The following is a 14,514-nucleotide window of genomic DNA, read 5'->3' on the forward strand; positions in this document are numbered from 1 at the left end:
CCATACCCTCTCCAGCATTTATTGTTTGTATATTTTTTGATGATGGCCATTCTGACCGGTGTGAAATGATATCTCATTGTAGTTTTGATTTGCATTTCTCTAATGATTAATGATGTTGAGCATTCTTTCATGTGTTTGTTGGCAATCTGTATATCTTCTTTGGAGAAATGTCTATTTAGGTCTTCTGTAGGGGCCAATGTTTTTTAAAACCAAGTTTCCAAAAAAAGCTGTTTCTGGAAGAGAACATGATCAAGATGTATGTATATTGCTACTTCAGTATATGTATTTAACATATACTGATTAAAACATCTATAGGCTATAAGGAAGAAAAAACCACACTGATTTTCATGTAGAGACATGATGAATATATCTATAGTCAGCATATCCATGATTATGTAGGAAGCTATGACTGAACACCAATTGCAAAATATTCTGAAAACAAGCCCAAATACACTGGGCCATGGTTTATCATGGAAGTAATCAAATCTTTCATTGACTCATTCTTTGTCACCGTTTCTGTTAATTAAGTGTGCAAAGATTATGGACTTCCCTGGTGGCACAGTGGTTAAGAATCCACCTGCCAATGCAGGGGACATGGGTTCGAGCCCTGGTCCAGGAAGACCCCACATGCCACAGAACAACAAAGCCTGTGTGCCACAACTACTGAGCCTGCGCTCTAGAGCCCGCACACCGCAACTACTGAAGCTCACGCGCTCTAGGGCCAGCAAGCCGTAACTACTGAGCGCTAGTGCTGCAACTACTGAAGCCCACACGCCTAGAGCCCATGCTCCACAACAAGAGAAGCCACCGCAATGAGAAGTCCGCGCACTGCAATGAAAAGTAGCCCCCGTTCACCACAACTAGAGAAAGCCTATGTGAAGCAATGAAGACCCCAACACAGCCAAAAATTTAAAATAAATAAATAAATAAAAATTTTTTTAAAAAGAGTGCAAAAATTAGAGAAATTTGCAGTCTCTTTCCAGTTTTTTTAAAATAGATCTTTATTGGACTATAATTGCTTCACAATACTGTGTTAGTTTCTGTTGCACAACGAAGCTAATCAGCCATATGCATATACATGTCCCCATATCCCCTCCCTCTTGAGCCTCCCTTCCCTACTCCCTATCCCGCCCCTCTAGGACATCGCAAAGCACTGAGCTGATCTCCCTGTGCTATGCTGCTGCTTCCCACTAGCCAACTATTTTACATTCGGTAGTGTATATATGTTGATGCTACTCTCACTTTGCCCCAGCTTCGCCCTCCCACCCCATGTCCTCAAGTCCATGTTCTATGTCTACCTCTTTATTCCTGCACTGCAACTGGGTTCATCAGTGCCATTTTTTTTTTTTTTAGATTCCATATATACATGTTAGCATACGGTATTTGTTTTTCTCTTTCTGACTTACTTCACTCTGTATGGCAGACTCTAAGTCCATCCACCTCACTACAAATAACTCACTTTTGTTTCATTTTATGGCTGAGTAATATTCCACTGTATATATGTGCCACATCTTTATCCATTCATCTGTCGATGGACATTTAGGTTGGTTCGATGTCCTGGCTATTGTAAATAGTGCTGCAGTGAACATTGTGGTACATGTATCTTTTTGAATTATGGTTTTCTCATGGTATATGCCCAGTAGTGGGATTGCTGGGTCATATGGTAGTTCTATTTTTAGTTTTTTAAGGAACCTCCATACTGTTTTCCATAGTGGTTGTATCAATTTACATTCCCACCGACAGTGCAGGAGGGTTCCCTTTTCACCACACTCTTTCCAGGATGTATTGTTTCTAGATTTTATGATAATGGCCATTCTGACCAGCATGAGGTGATACCTCATCATAGTTTTGATTTGCATTTCTCTAATAATTAGTGATGTTGAGCATCTTTTCATGTGCCTCTTGGCCATCTGTATGTCTTCTTTGGTGAAATGTCTATTTAGGTCTTCTGCCCATTTTTAAACTGGATTTTTTTTTGATATTGAGCTCCATGAGCTGTTTGTACATTTTGGAGATTAATCCTTTGTCTGTTGTTTCATTTGCAAATATTTTCTCCCATTCTGAGGGTTGTCTTTTTGTCTTGTTCATGGTTTCCCTTGCTGTGCAAAAGCTTTTAATTAAGTCCCATTTGTTTATTTTTGTTTTTATTTCTGTTACTCTAGGAGGTAGGTCAAAAAAGATCTTGCTGTGGTTTATGTCAAAGATCTTTCCAGTTTTGAAGAATAAACTCTGGAATGATATAGGAAGAGATGTACTTAGCTGAACCTGGAAAGCAACATGTTTGAAATTCATGTGTTAAGAGTTCTGATCACAGGGCTTCCCTGGTGGCGTAGTGGTTAAGAATCCATCTGCCAATGCAGGGGACACAGGTTTGAGCCCTGCTCTGGGAAGATCCCACATGCCGTGGAGTAACTAAGCTTGTGCCCCACAACTATTGAGCCTGCGCTCTAGAGCCCACAAGCCACAACTACTGAGCCCACGTGCCACAACTACTGAAGCCCACACAGCTAGGGCCGTGCTTCACAACAAGAGAAGCCACCGCAATGAGAAGCCCGCGCACTGCAACAAGTAGCCCCTGCTCGCCACAACTAGAGAAAGCCTGTGCGCAGCAACGAAGACCCAACGCAGCCAAAAAAAATAAATAAAATAAATAAATTTATAAGATAAATAAATAAAATATCACCATGTTAACGTTAAAAAAAAAAAGTTCTGATCACAATTCTTCCGGTTTTGTTAACCATCCTTGAAGTATTTCATGAGGGCCTATTAGTATCAATTAATTCTGTGGGGAATTGAGAAGGCTAGAGATTGAGTCCACAAATATAAAATATGCAAATAAGACATGCAATCAAACAATCAATAAAGTCTTCAGGGGCTTCCCTGGAGGCACAGTGGTTAGGAATCTGCCTGCTAATGCAGGGGACACAGGTTTCAGCCCTGGCTGGCTCCACAACAAGAGAAGCCACCGCAATGAGAAGTCCGCGCACTGCAATGAAAAGTAGCCCCCGTTCACCACAACTAGAGAAAGCCTATGTGAAGCAATGAAGACCCCAACACAGCCAAAAATTTAAAATAAATAAATAAATAAAAATTTTTTTAAAAAGAGTGCAAAAATTAGAGAAATTTGCAGTCTCTTTCCAGTTTTTTTAAAATAGATCTTTATTGGACTATAATTGCTTCACAATACTGTGTTAGTTTCTGTTGCACAACGAAGCTAATCAGCCATATGTATATATATATCCCCTCCCTCTTAGACCTCCGTCCCCCCACATTCCATCCATCTAGGTCTCCACACAGCACCGAGCTGAGCTCCCTGCGTTATACAGCAGGTTCCCACTAACTATCTGTTTTACACATGGCAGTGCCCATGCCATGTGTGTCAATCCCATGTGTAAGTGCACATGAACAATGTGTCAATCCCAATCTCCCAATTCATCCTCACTTCCCACCATGTCCACATGTTTGTTTCTTACATCTGCATCTCTATCCTGCCCTGCAAATAGGTTCATCTGTACCATTTTTCTAGAGAATATATTCTTAGACCACAATGAATATAAACTAGAAATAAATAACAGAAAGGTAACTAGAAAAGATTTCCCCAAATCTGAAAGCTAAGCAATACACTACTAAATAACCCATGGAACAAGAAGAACTCATTATGGAAGTTTAGAAAATATTTTGAACTGAATAAGAAATATAGCTTATCAAAATTTGTGAGATACAGATAAAGCCATGCTTAGAGAGAAATTGTGGTCTTGAGTGCACAATACCAGAAAAGAGGAGACACTAAAAATCAATTATACAAGTAGCTTTCTCAAGGAAATAAGAAAAGAGCAAATGAAACCCAAAGAATCTAAATCGAAGAAAGTTAATAAAATTATAAAGTGTACAGTAGATAGAATTAAAAAAATCCAAAAGGTGGCACTTAGGAAAAACTAACAAAACTGATATACCCCTGGAAAGTCTAATCAAGAGAAAAAAAAAGGAAAACACCAAAAAAACCAATAACATAAAGGAAATTAAAGAATATCATTAAAGATTTAACTGACAAAAAATATCATTGGAAGATATTATGAGCAACTTTATATCAATAAAATTAAGAATTTAGATGATATGGATACATTCCTAAAAAAAAACCTATCAATTGACATATGAAGAAACAGGAAATCTGAATAGTCCCATGGCTCTTAAAGAAATTGAACTCAGCAGTTAAAACATTCCCATAAGAAAATTTAGGGACCCTGACTTCCCTGGTGATTTCTTCTAAAATCTAAGGAATACATAACACTGATTTCATAAAAGCTGTTCCAAAAAATAGAAAAATAGCGATCACTTCCCAATTTATTTTATGAGGTTGGCAGAGCCTTGATACCAGGCCCAGATGAACACCTTATGTAAAATGAAAGAAACAAATGGAAGATTATTATTGGAGTTCTGATCCAAGATGGCAACATGGGAGCCTCCTGAACTCACTCACCTCCTTCCCTGGCAATGAGAAGCCCGCGCACTGCAACAAGTAGCCCCTGCTCGCCACAACTAGAGAAAGCCTGTGCGCAGCAACGAAGACCCAACGCAGCCAAAAAAAATAAATAAAATAAATAAATTTATAAGATAAATAAATAAAATATCACCATGTTAACGTTAAAAAAAAAAAGTTCTGATCACAATTCTTCCGGTTTTGTTAACCATCCTTGAAGTATTTCATGAGGGCCTATTAGTATCAATTAATTCTGTGGGGAATTGAGAAGGCTAGAGATTGAGTCCACAAATATAAAATATGCAAATAAGACATGCAATCAAACAATCAATAAAGTCTTCAGGGGCTTCCCTGGAGGCACAGTGGTTAGGAATCTGCCTGCTAATGCAGGGGACACAGGTTTCAGCCCTGGCTGGGGAAGATCCCACATGCCGTGGAGCAACTAAGCCCATGCGCCACAACTACTGAGCCTGCGCTCAAGAGCCCGCGCCTAGAGCCTGTGCTCTACAACAAAGGAAGCCATCTCAACGAGAAGTCCAGGCACGGCAACAGAGTAGCCCTGGCTCCCCGCAACTAGAGAAAAGCAGCACGCAGCAATGAAGACCCAACGCAGCCAAAAATAAATAAAGTCTTCAAAGGCAGAATGTTGTTTTCAGGTACTATCTATCCCCTGCTTCCATGGGCCCATGGGGTTAGTCCCTGCTGGACCACTGGGCCTTTACCTGATTTCCTCTTTCTCAGCTGCGTCCATGGCTTCCCAGTCACTTCACAGGCTCCCAGATCTCAGGCCAAGGCCCCAGGCGATCTTTTAGATTGTCAGTCTTTCTAAATAACGGCCAGCACTTCACCAAGTTTCTGGGACTTTCATGTCCTTAAGGAGTGACAAATTGACACTTGCTCCCGGGATTTCCAGGCCCAAATTAGCGTTTCTACAGAGATTTATCTGGCAAATTTTTCTTGGTTCTGAGTAGCTGATGAGGAACTGCCTTCATTAGAAACTGAAAAGGTTTTTGCATCCGAGGAGGCGTGTACTCAAAGAGCCCTAGAGGATGCAGACCAAGGGCGTGAGAACCAGGAAGTACCGACACGGCCTGCGTGATTAGGACGAAGCTTCTGCAGATCTACCTCTGTGCCTGTCACGCCACAGATACTGAAAACTGACCCACTCTCTTCTGTATTTTAGTTTTGAGTAGGAAGTGCCGGCGGGGTTGTTGCTGGAGGTTGATGTTCTCCGACCAGACTCTACATCATACTCTTCACGGCTAGAAGGGTCTTTTAAAAGGGGTTGTCTACTACATTATCCAGTTTAGGAAGGCTTATACACCACCACCGCCAAACTCCAGTCTTTGCTTAAATACCTCCGGAAACCGAGTACTCACTACTACACGCTAAATAGGCAAGCCAGACTTACGGCTTTCCCAGATTTTTGGCCCCAGCGTCTGACTCAGAAACGATGAGGGACTGGGGCGAACGGGAGGAGGAGAGAGCCAAACGCCACATGGGGTTCTTCCCTTGTCCCCAAACCCTTTTAAGGGCTGGGAGAGAGAAGAGGTAAGAGACTCATCTGGTAACTTTTGCCGATCATCCTAACACTCCAAGGTGACCAGGTTACGGCAGGAAGAAGCCTGCGCAGTAGGTCCAAAGCCTCACACCAAGCCTGACGACTGCCTGAGGGCGGGGCCGCTGAGTCGCTAAACAAACAAGCCACTAGAGGTTTTGAGGACCCGGATCATCCCGCCCCCAGAGCGGAGCCGGAAGAGGGCGGGACGAACCGGAAGAAGGTGAAATGCTTTCGGTAGGCACTCCACGGCTGTGAAGATGGCGGTGGCTGCGTGGCTTCAGGTGCTGCCTGTCATTCTTCTTCTCCTGGGGGCTCAGACGTCCCCATTGTCGCTTTTCAGTGTAGGACCGGCACCCGTCGCTGCTGCCGACCGATCCAAGTGGCACATTCCGATACCGTCGGTGAGTGGTCACTTCAGGAGCAACTGAGCCCGGAGGAGCAAGGGGTGGGGCTACGGCAGCCCAAGGGGTCCATGAAGGTTCCACTAAAGTCCGCTTCCAAAGGGTTGGGTTTGCTGGGAGTGTCTGTGTACCTGCTTAACCGGGACTCACCTCCCTGGAGCGGGAAGCCGTACACTTCTTTGGGTAGATTAGCAGGAATGTCAGGGTCAATTCAGGAGCGGAGAGTGGCGGTGGAGCGGTTTCTTCTCAGCAAAGGCGGAGAACTTTCGTTGCCTGAGTGGAATCGTGTAAACTTGATGTATAGGTGGAGAGTGGTTTCTTTTTCAGCAGAAGTTTCGCAGAATCTTGTGACCCCGGGTTGGATGAGAGGAATATGTAAATAGACATCTTTCTTTCTTTCTTTCTTTTTCTCTGCACTTTTTTGTTACTGGATAATTCTACTTACGAAGTTGGTTGATTTCGTTTGGACTTTGAAATGGTTATTCTAAGCCCTACCGTGTAATTAGGAAGCCTAGGCATTTAAAATGATGTATTCTAACGTGAGAATGTTTAAAACGGAAGAAACAGTATTCTAAAATTTCGTATGATAAGTTAGTTTTTCTTAAGGATAATTAACTGGATTGGTTGACCCTTTCTTCCCTTTACCACCTTTTTGAAACCTCGTTTGAGTAAGAGCTGTAGTGCTGTGAGCGGACAAATCAGATGCTGGCTGGAAATGCCGAAAAGCATTAGTCTTACTAAAACCACGGTAGCCTTTTTGTTCTGCTCTGCTCACTGGTTGTAATGCCCAAATCTTATTTGAGCTTTTGATACGGCAAGAATTACAGCTTTTGTTCATTTAGTGACGATGTTCAGATTCTCAGTTTTAGGTATTTGTTACCTGTAAAATGGTTAATTGTTAAATATGGCTGTCTGCTCATAGAATAGTTTATTTGAAGAAACGATTGGTTATTCTGGAAGGTGATTAGTGAGTAAAGGGAATGAATTGATTAAGGAGTACCTTTTAGAAAGTTTTAAGTTAGGTTAGGATTTCTAGCAGCCTTCCTTCTAGAGTCCTTGCTTCATGGCCTGTGGAAAAAAGAAAAAACTTGTCTCTGCACCAAGCTTCAAAATCCTGCAGTTTGGATATGGTTGAATTTTACTAAAAGGAATGATACTGATGCCTTTTTGTGTGTGTGTGTTAAGAAAACTAACGTCAACATTTTATAAATTTTAGCTTTTATATCAGTTATATTCTGCTTTGGGAATTAAACTGATCCGATGCTAATTATCTCTTCTTTATCTTTGCAGGGGAAAAATTATTTTAGTTTTGGAAAGATCCTCTTCAGAAATACCACTATCTTCCTGAAATGTGAGTTTTTGCATTTCATGAAGTTTTTATTCGAGTTTTTGAGTGATCTTTAAACTTTCAAATTACCTGTTTTCTACCTCTGATGATTTACTCTCAACATAAGTTCTGAAATTTAATAGTCCAGCACTATCTAGGTATAAACCTATGTAGTGTAACTAAGGTCCTTTCACAGAATAATCTTTAGAATACTTACTTTTATGAACTTTATTTTCTTCTCTTGTTTTTCTGGTGTTAACAATATATAGTTAGACACATTGTTTTGGTTGATCGCCTCCATGGGTTTTAATCTGTTCTGAGTCATACAGATAACTGCCGATTTTGTTTTTGTGTGCTTGTTAGATGTTTACTGGACACATGACCTAGGTTTGTCAGACCATTGGCTCTGAACAAATATGTTCAGTAAAGCTTTTGTTTGCTGAAGGAGTATTTTACCACTTGGATCTTTGGAAGAAGAATCTCAAAGATAATTACCAGGAAATAAGGGTACATAGAACAAAACCAGTCTGTCCAGTGGGAAAACCACTGTATCTGAATCCAGAATACCCCATTGTGCATTAAAGAAAAGCTTCCTTTTATTTCTGAAACTGGCTTTATTTTTATTTATTTTTATTTTTTATTTTTTATTTTTTTGCAGTACGCGGGCCTGTCACTGTTGTGGCCTCTCCCGTTGCGGAGCACAGGCTCCGGACGCGCAGGCTCCAGGCCCAGCTGCTCCGCGGCATGTGGGATCTTCCCGGACCGGGGCACAAACCCGTATCCCCTGCATCGGCAGGCGGACTCTCAATCACAGTGCCACCAGGGAAGCCCTGGCTTTATTTTTAGAGAATGATCGGTCATGGGCAGCTCCATTTCAAGATCAGGAATAAAAATCCAGATCATCCATGTGTGCTCCTGTGCATATTTCTCTCTATGAAAGTGCAAAGTATGTCATAGTTGGATGATTTTACTCTTTTAATCACTTAGTAGGTAGTTACTGAACACCTACTATGTGCCAGGCACTGTTTTAGACAGCAAGGAAGTGATAGGAAAGACCCTTTCTCTTATTGAGATTATAGCCTGGTGGGATGGAGGGGTTAGGTAGAATTTCTATGAAGAATATACTGTGTCCATGAAAATATGATCTCTTGGCTAATAATTTAAGTTTAATTTAAATCAAATCTACTCTGACACACTGGTATTTCTTGTGAGGTTGGCTTTCTAGAAAAGAAGAGCTTTTAGGGATAGCAGAATTTTGTCTTTTGAAATAGCCTGACAGCCTGTATGCTATTCTGTCCTTTTATTATGTACAGTTTCTTCTTACCTGTATTTTGTTCTAATGGTTTTTCTAGTGGTTTTTGGTCAAGCTGCATATTTTGAAGTGTCTGTGTTTTGTTGTTTTTGGAGGGTTTGAAGCGTCTTAAAATTTTCATTGTCTTTCACTTTGTTACTTCTGTGTTTTCTCATACTTACCTTGTCTCTGATTTTATGCTTTTGTGGGTATGGTATACAATAGATTTCCATGAAATTGGCAGGGCCATTTTCTTTTTTTAAGCCTAAAATTACAGTTTTTCATCTACATTAAAAATGTCTGTTTTGGAGAAAGAAGTGAGATTTGCTCAAAGCCTGGAACTCCAGTCCCTTTTAGAGGTAGCCACTTCTCCCTTACACCTGCACCTGGGTCATGTAAGATTCTTAGGGACTAGACCTGCCAGCCAAGGGAAGGTGGGGAATGTGGCAGGACCATTTTCATTGTCTCTTAAAACCATTCATTTAAATTTCTATGTGTTTTGGGAATTCCCTGATGGTACAGTGGTTAGAACTCTGAGCTTTCACTGCGGAGGACCAGGGTTCAGTCCCTGGTCTGGGGACTAAGATCCCGCAAGCCTCGCGGCGTGGCCAAAAAAAAAATTCTATGTCTTTTAACATAAACAGTAGTATTTTTGCAGGCACATTTCCCTGCAAATCTCCTGTTAGGGCTTTTATTTAATTAATTCCTTTTCTGTTTGGTTCTTCTGAGTAGTTCATAACAAGATTGCAGTATCCTTTTCAGCATTTCCATACATTCTATCCAACACATCAGATTTTTGTGTATTTTAGCCTTATAAAAGCCTTATAAAAGTTAAGCTTTATAAAAGTGTGCCACTTAAAAATTAGTCTGAGGAAACCACTTAAACCAAAGAAAAGGGAAAGTTTGTAATTTTAGGTGTGCTTCTTTTAAGAACCAAAAGTAAGTTTTTAGATGCAGTCGTGTTTATCTTTGTCACATTTGCACAAAGTATGTGTTTCTAGTATATTTTCCTTTCCTCAGCTGGAATCAAAGATAAAAGGAAATACTGACTTCCCCCAGGTGAGACAGTTAGCAGTCATATAGTCAGGTTTACACCCCCAAGTCTTCAGACTAATGCTTTGGTTCACTAGAATATTGTGCTCCAAAATATGTTGAATGAGTTATGTGAGGCTTCTATGATTTCATGAGGTTCCTTGAGGCTTCTTTTAAGGTGCGTTTTAAAAAGAATCTAATACTCTTTTTATCTTTGTTTTTTCTATTCCTGCCTTCCCCAGCCAGGTTTGCTTTTTGTTGATAGTCCTTTTCTATCCAATTTTGATATCTCTCAAGGTTTAAGCCATGAGGTTTCCCTCAGTGGAACTATTTTTGTTGCCTTGTGACATTCCTAATGTTGTTATTCCTTGACTCTTCAACTAGAATCTTTTTTAAGACTTTTCTTAAGAGTGTTCGATAATTTGTTCCCTTCTGTTCCCGTTTGGCCTAACACAGTGCCATGTATCTTTGTATACTTAAGTGCTCTGCTCAGTAAATATTTAAATGATAATAGAAGACTGATTTTAACTTAAGGCTGCTTTATCACTTCCAGGTTTTTTCCCAAGAGAGAACCAGAAGTGAAGGTTTTAAGGCATCAAAATAGATACACGGTTTCAAAGGTTAAAAATCCTTAACTGCTTTTTATTTCTGTGAGCAACAATTCTTACTTTTAACTGAAGAATATCCAGTTTTTTAAAAATTTATTACTTCATTATCTTCTGTTTGGAGAAAGGATGGTCTTTGAGTATCTTAGTTTAGCAGGAAATGGGATGTGGGGTAATAGTTTAGGAAAAATGCTTTGTTTGGGAATTATCTTTTATTCACAAAGGTTTCTTCTTTTGTAGTTGATGGAGAACCTTGTGATGTATCTTTGAATATAACCTGGTATCTGAAAAGTGCTGACTGTTACAATGAAATCTACAACTTCAAGGTACGTGGAACATAAAATTACAGACTTTTCTTAGAGTTTATATATCATCGGGTCCCAACCTGATAGAGGAAAGAGTGTCATGTAGCTATGGAGAAGAGCTGGAACTAGAATCATGCTTCCCAATTTGCAGGCAAATTTGTACTATCAATTCTCAGACTTATTGGTCTCAGAACTGTGTTTACTTACTACAGACCCCAAAAAAGCCTTTATTCATGTGGGTTACTATATTAGAAATTAAAACAGAAAAATACAGAAATATATATTAATTTGTGAAAAATAACTATTTTTCACAGAAACTGGGAAGAGTGGTGTTATTTTGTATTTTTGCAAATCTATTTGTTTAATATCTAGTGTAATAGAAGATAGCTGGATTCCTATACTTCCTTCACTCAGTCTATTGTGATGTGTTATTTTGGTTGAAGTGTATGCACAAAATGTGGCCTCACACAGATATGTAGTTGGAAAGGGGAATATATTTTAATAGTGTTTTCAGGTAATTGTGGATATTGTTCTTTGATTCTATACTCAAACGCAATAAGTGGAGTTTCTTAAAGGTTAGTTGCAGTGTGGAATCTGAAACCATATCAGTGAACTTTTTGTGCTCTTGTGCTCTGTTATATTAAAATAAATTGGTGTGTCTTGCACTTTGAATGGTCTTTTGCCCATGTCTGATTTGGCAGCATCTTTCATGGTCACTTAGAAAATATTGGTTGGTTTTAGGCTTCCCTGGTGGCAACCAGGGCAACCAGTGGTTGGGAATCCGCCTGCCGATGCAGGGGACACGGGTTCGTGCCCCAGTCCAGGAGGATCCCACATGCCGCGGAGCGGCTGGGCCCGTGAGCCATGGCCAGTGGGCCTGCGCGTCCGGAGCCTGTGCTCCACACCGGGAGAGGCCACAGCAGGGAGAGGCCCGCGTACCACAAAAAAAAAAAAAAGAAAATATTGGTTGGCTGAATTATATAAACCTTCCAAATATTAATTCATTTTACAATTAATTCAAAATTACATTTGTTAATATGATCTTCCAATCTCATCAGATACTCTGTAAGTATTGGAAACTTGGTAGGGAACATGCAAGTTTTCCAAAATTCCAGTTTTTCCTTGAAAGCTCAAATTTTATTTATTTACTTATTTTTTAATAAAAATGTTTTTTTTCAAGGTCCAAGAAGACTTTATTATTTATTTATTTTTGGCTGCGTCGGGTCTTAGTTGCAGTACGTGGGATTGTCATTGAGGCATGCAGGATCTTTCGTTGCGGTGCGAGGACTTCTCTCTAGTTGCAGTGCGCGGCCTTCTCTCTAGTTGTGGTGTGCAGGTTTTCCCTTCTCTAGTTGTGGCATGCAGGCTCCGGGGCGCCTGGGCTCTGTAGTTTGCGACACGCGTGCTCTCTAGCTGTGGCATGCAGGCTTAGTTGCCCCATGGCATGTGGGATCTTAGTTCCCTAACCAGGGATCAAACCCAAGTCCCCTGCGTTGGAAGGTGGATTCTTTATCACGGAACCATCAGGGAAGTCCCTTAAATTTTATTATTGACAATGAATGCTGTCAGTTGCCTTCCTTGACGTGACAGCCTCCCTTTGCCTATTTTCAGGAAAATATCTCCCAAAAACCCAAGTCTGAATATCTGTAGTTTTTTGGTCATTCTTTCAAGTAAATGAAAACGGTGGATAGTTTAGCTTACAAGTTAAAATAGTTGCAAAGTGCTTTGTCTTAAGACAGTCATTTACAGTATTTTGCATACTTCTTTTTTTTGTCTGATAGAATATTTTAAAAGGCATGTGCTCAAAGGTCCAGATTTAATGACATTAATAATTTTTACTGTTTCATCAAGGGCATTCTTACATAAAACTGGCCTTTTTTTTTTTAACTGAAAGTTTGTGACTGAGAGTACAATGACTACTAGTACAGTTTGGTACCACTGATAGGGGGCTGCCATCTTTCGCGTCATTACTTTTGCACTGTCAGTACAAGGCAAATAGATGATGACGATGATGATGAAGATGAAAATAGTTTTGACCTCTTAAACCTCATGAAAGCATCCATGGGCCACACTTTCAGAATTGCTACAGTACGCTGTATATGAGCATTGAAGATATATAGCTCCTAGATGGATTTTTCAGGCCTTTTCCATTTGTTTTCATCCCACTATTTGTATCATTTCTTTTCTTTTTTTACATTTCTGCTACTATTCTAGAGGTTTCTTTTAAAAAAATAATAGGACTAGTCTTTAAAAAATGTCCACCGTCCAGTTGGTTTTTTTAAACCTTAAACATTTTGAATTTCTGCCCAGTATTAGGGTTTTACATTATCTTTTTTGTAGTGTTGCTGATTGTATTTTGCTTTTGTTATATAACATCGGGTAAGATTGGTGTGATGAGGAGGACTGAAGAATTTAGAGAGAAATATTTCCAGAATATGGTTTGAAATATCATTGACCTTTTCTCCTAATCGAACACTAGTTAAATTTACATATGCTTGAAACTTGTGATAAAAACTGGTCAAACTTACCAGATTCAGTCTTCATGGGTAGGACAATTTAAGGATGTAAAAATTATTTTGAATTGCCACAGGACAGAATTATGGAAATGACAAGCAAATAGTGGGAGGTGTGAAATTGGAGCTTCGGAAAAAAAGAGGGTGAGATTAAGGATGTTGGTATGGGAGAAAAATCACAGAACTGATGAAGCCACAGAAATGATGATTTTTTTTTCATAGTATTAATAGTGAGCTGTGAATGGCTGCAACAGTTTTGTGCTGTAGCTTATCTAGCTTAGAAGCACAAGTTTTTTGTTGTTGTTGGTGGTGGTGTTAATTTAGTCAAAGAGCTCTGTAAATATATTTTCTTATAACAAAACCCTGTGGACTCTGACAGTTTCCCAGTCTTCCTAGAATTTTTAAGAGGAACTATCCTTCATGAGTCATAGACTAGAATTCTGCACTTTAGAGTCCAATACTGTTAAATTCTTGAATACTAATATATAGTCTTTATCTGATGTTGTTAATTTTATTTATTTATTTATTTTGTAAATGTATTTTTATTTATTTATTTATTTTTGGCTGCATTGGATCTTCACTGCTGCGTGCGGGCTTTCTCTAGTTGCAGCAAGCAGGGGCTACTCGTTGTTGCCGTGTGTAGGCTTCTCATTGCGATGGCTTCTCTTGTTGCAGAGCATGGGCTCTAGGGCTTCAGTAGTTGTAGCACATGGGCTCAGTAGTTGTGGCTCGCAGGCTCTGGAGTACAAGCTCAGTAGTTGTGGTGCACAGGCTTAGTTGCTCTGCGGCACGTGGGATCTTCCCGGATCAGGGCTCGAACCTGCGTCCCCTGAATTGGCAGGAGGATTCTTAACCACTGCGCCACAAGGGAAGCCCAAGATGTGGTTAATTTTTTTTTTTTAACATCTTTATTGGAGTATAATTGCTTTACAATGTGTGTTAGTTTCTGCTTTATAACAAAGTGAATCAGTTATACATGTACATATGTTCCCATATCTCTTC

The 14,514-nt window shown here is 39.9% G+C and overlaps 2 protein-coding genes across 13 annotated transcripts in view; one reads left to right on the top strand and one right to left on the bottom strand.

Annotated features, from left to right (window-relative positions):
- Positions 1 to 6,148, bottom strand: part of GANC (glucosidase alpha, neutral C) — an 82,456-nt gene extending 76,308 nt beyond the window's left edge. For 6 of the 9 annotated variants that reach the window (XM_028495423.1, XM_028495422.2, XM_028495427.2 and 3 more), the window contains exon 1: positions 5,889 to 6,148. In XM_028495423.1, the coding sequence (XP_028351224.1) occupies positions 5,889 to 5,977 (89 nt within the window). In that variant the 5' untranslated portion in view covers positions 5,978 to 6,148. Of the gene's footprint in view, positions 1 to 5,199 lie in introns of all 9 variants that reach the window. The other 3 variants (XM_028495426.2, XM_028495424.2, XM_007104856.4) reach the window with 1 other exon arrangement.
- Positions 6,149 to 6,219: 71 nt separating this feature from the next.
- TMEM87A (transmembrane protein 87A) overlaps positions 6,220 to 14,514 on the top strand; it is a 46,797-nt gene continuing 38,502 nt past the window's right edge. For 2 of the 4 annotated variants that reach the window (XM_007104857.4, XM_055088292.1), the window contains exons 1-3: positions 6,221 to 6,439; positions 7,730 to 7,790; positions 10,935 to 11,020. In XM_007104857.4, the coding sequence (XP_007104919.1) occupies positions 6,296 to 6,439; positions 7,730 to 7,790; positions 10,935 to 11,020 (291 nt within the window). In that variant the 5' untranslated portion in view covers positions 6,221 to 6,295. Of the gene's footprint in view, positions 6,440 to 7,729; positions 7,791 to 10,934; positions 11,021 to 14,514 lie in introns of all 4 variants that reach the window. The other 2 variants (XR_008618622.1, XM_024115488.3) reach the window with 2 other exon arrangements.

This window comes from Physeter macrocephalus, chromosome 11 (genome assembly GCF_002837175.3).
Source record: "Physeter macrocephalus isolate SW-GA chromosome 11, ASM283717v5, whole genome shotgun sequence".
Taxonomy (NCBI): domain Eukaryota; kingdom Metazoa; phylum Chordata; class Mammalia; order Artiodactyla; family Physeteridae; genus Physeter; species Physeter macrocephalus.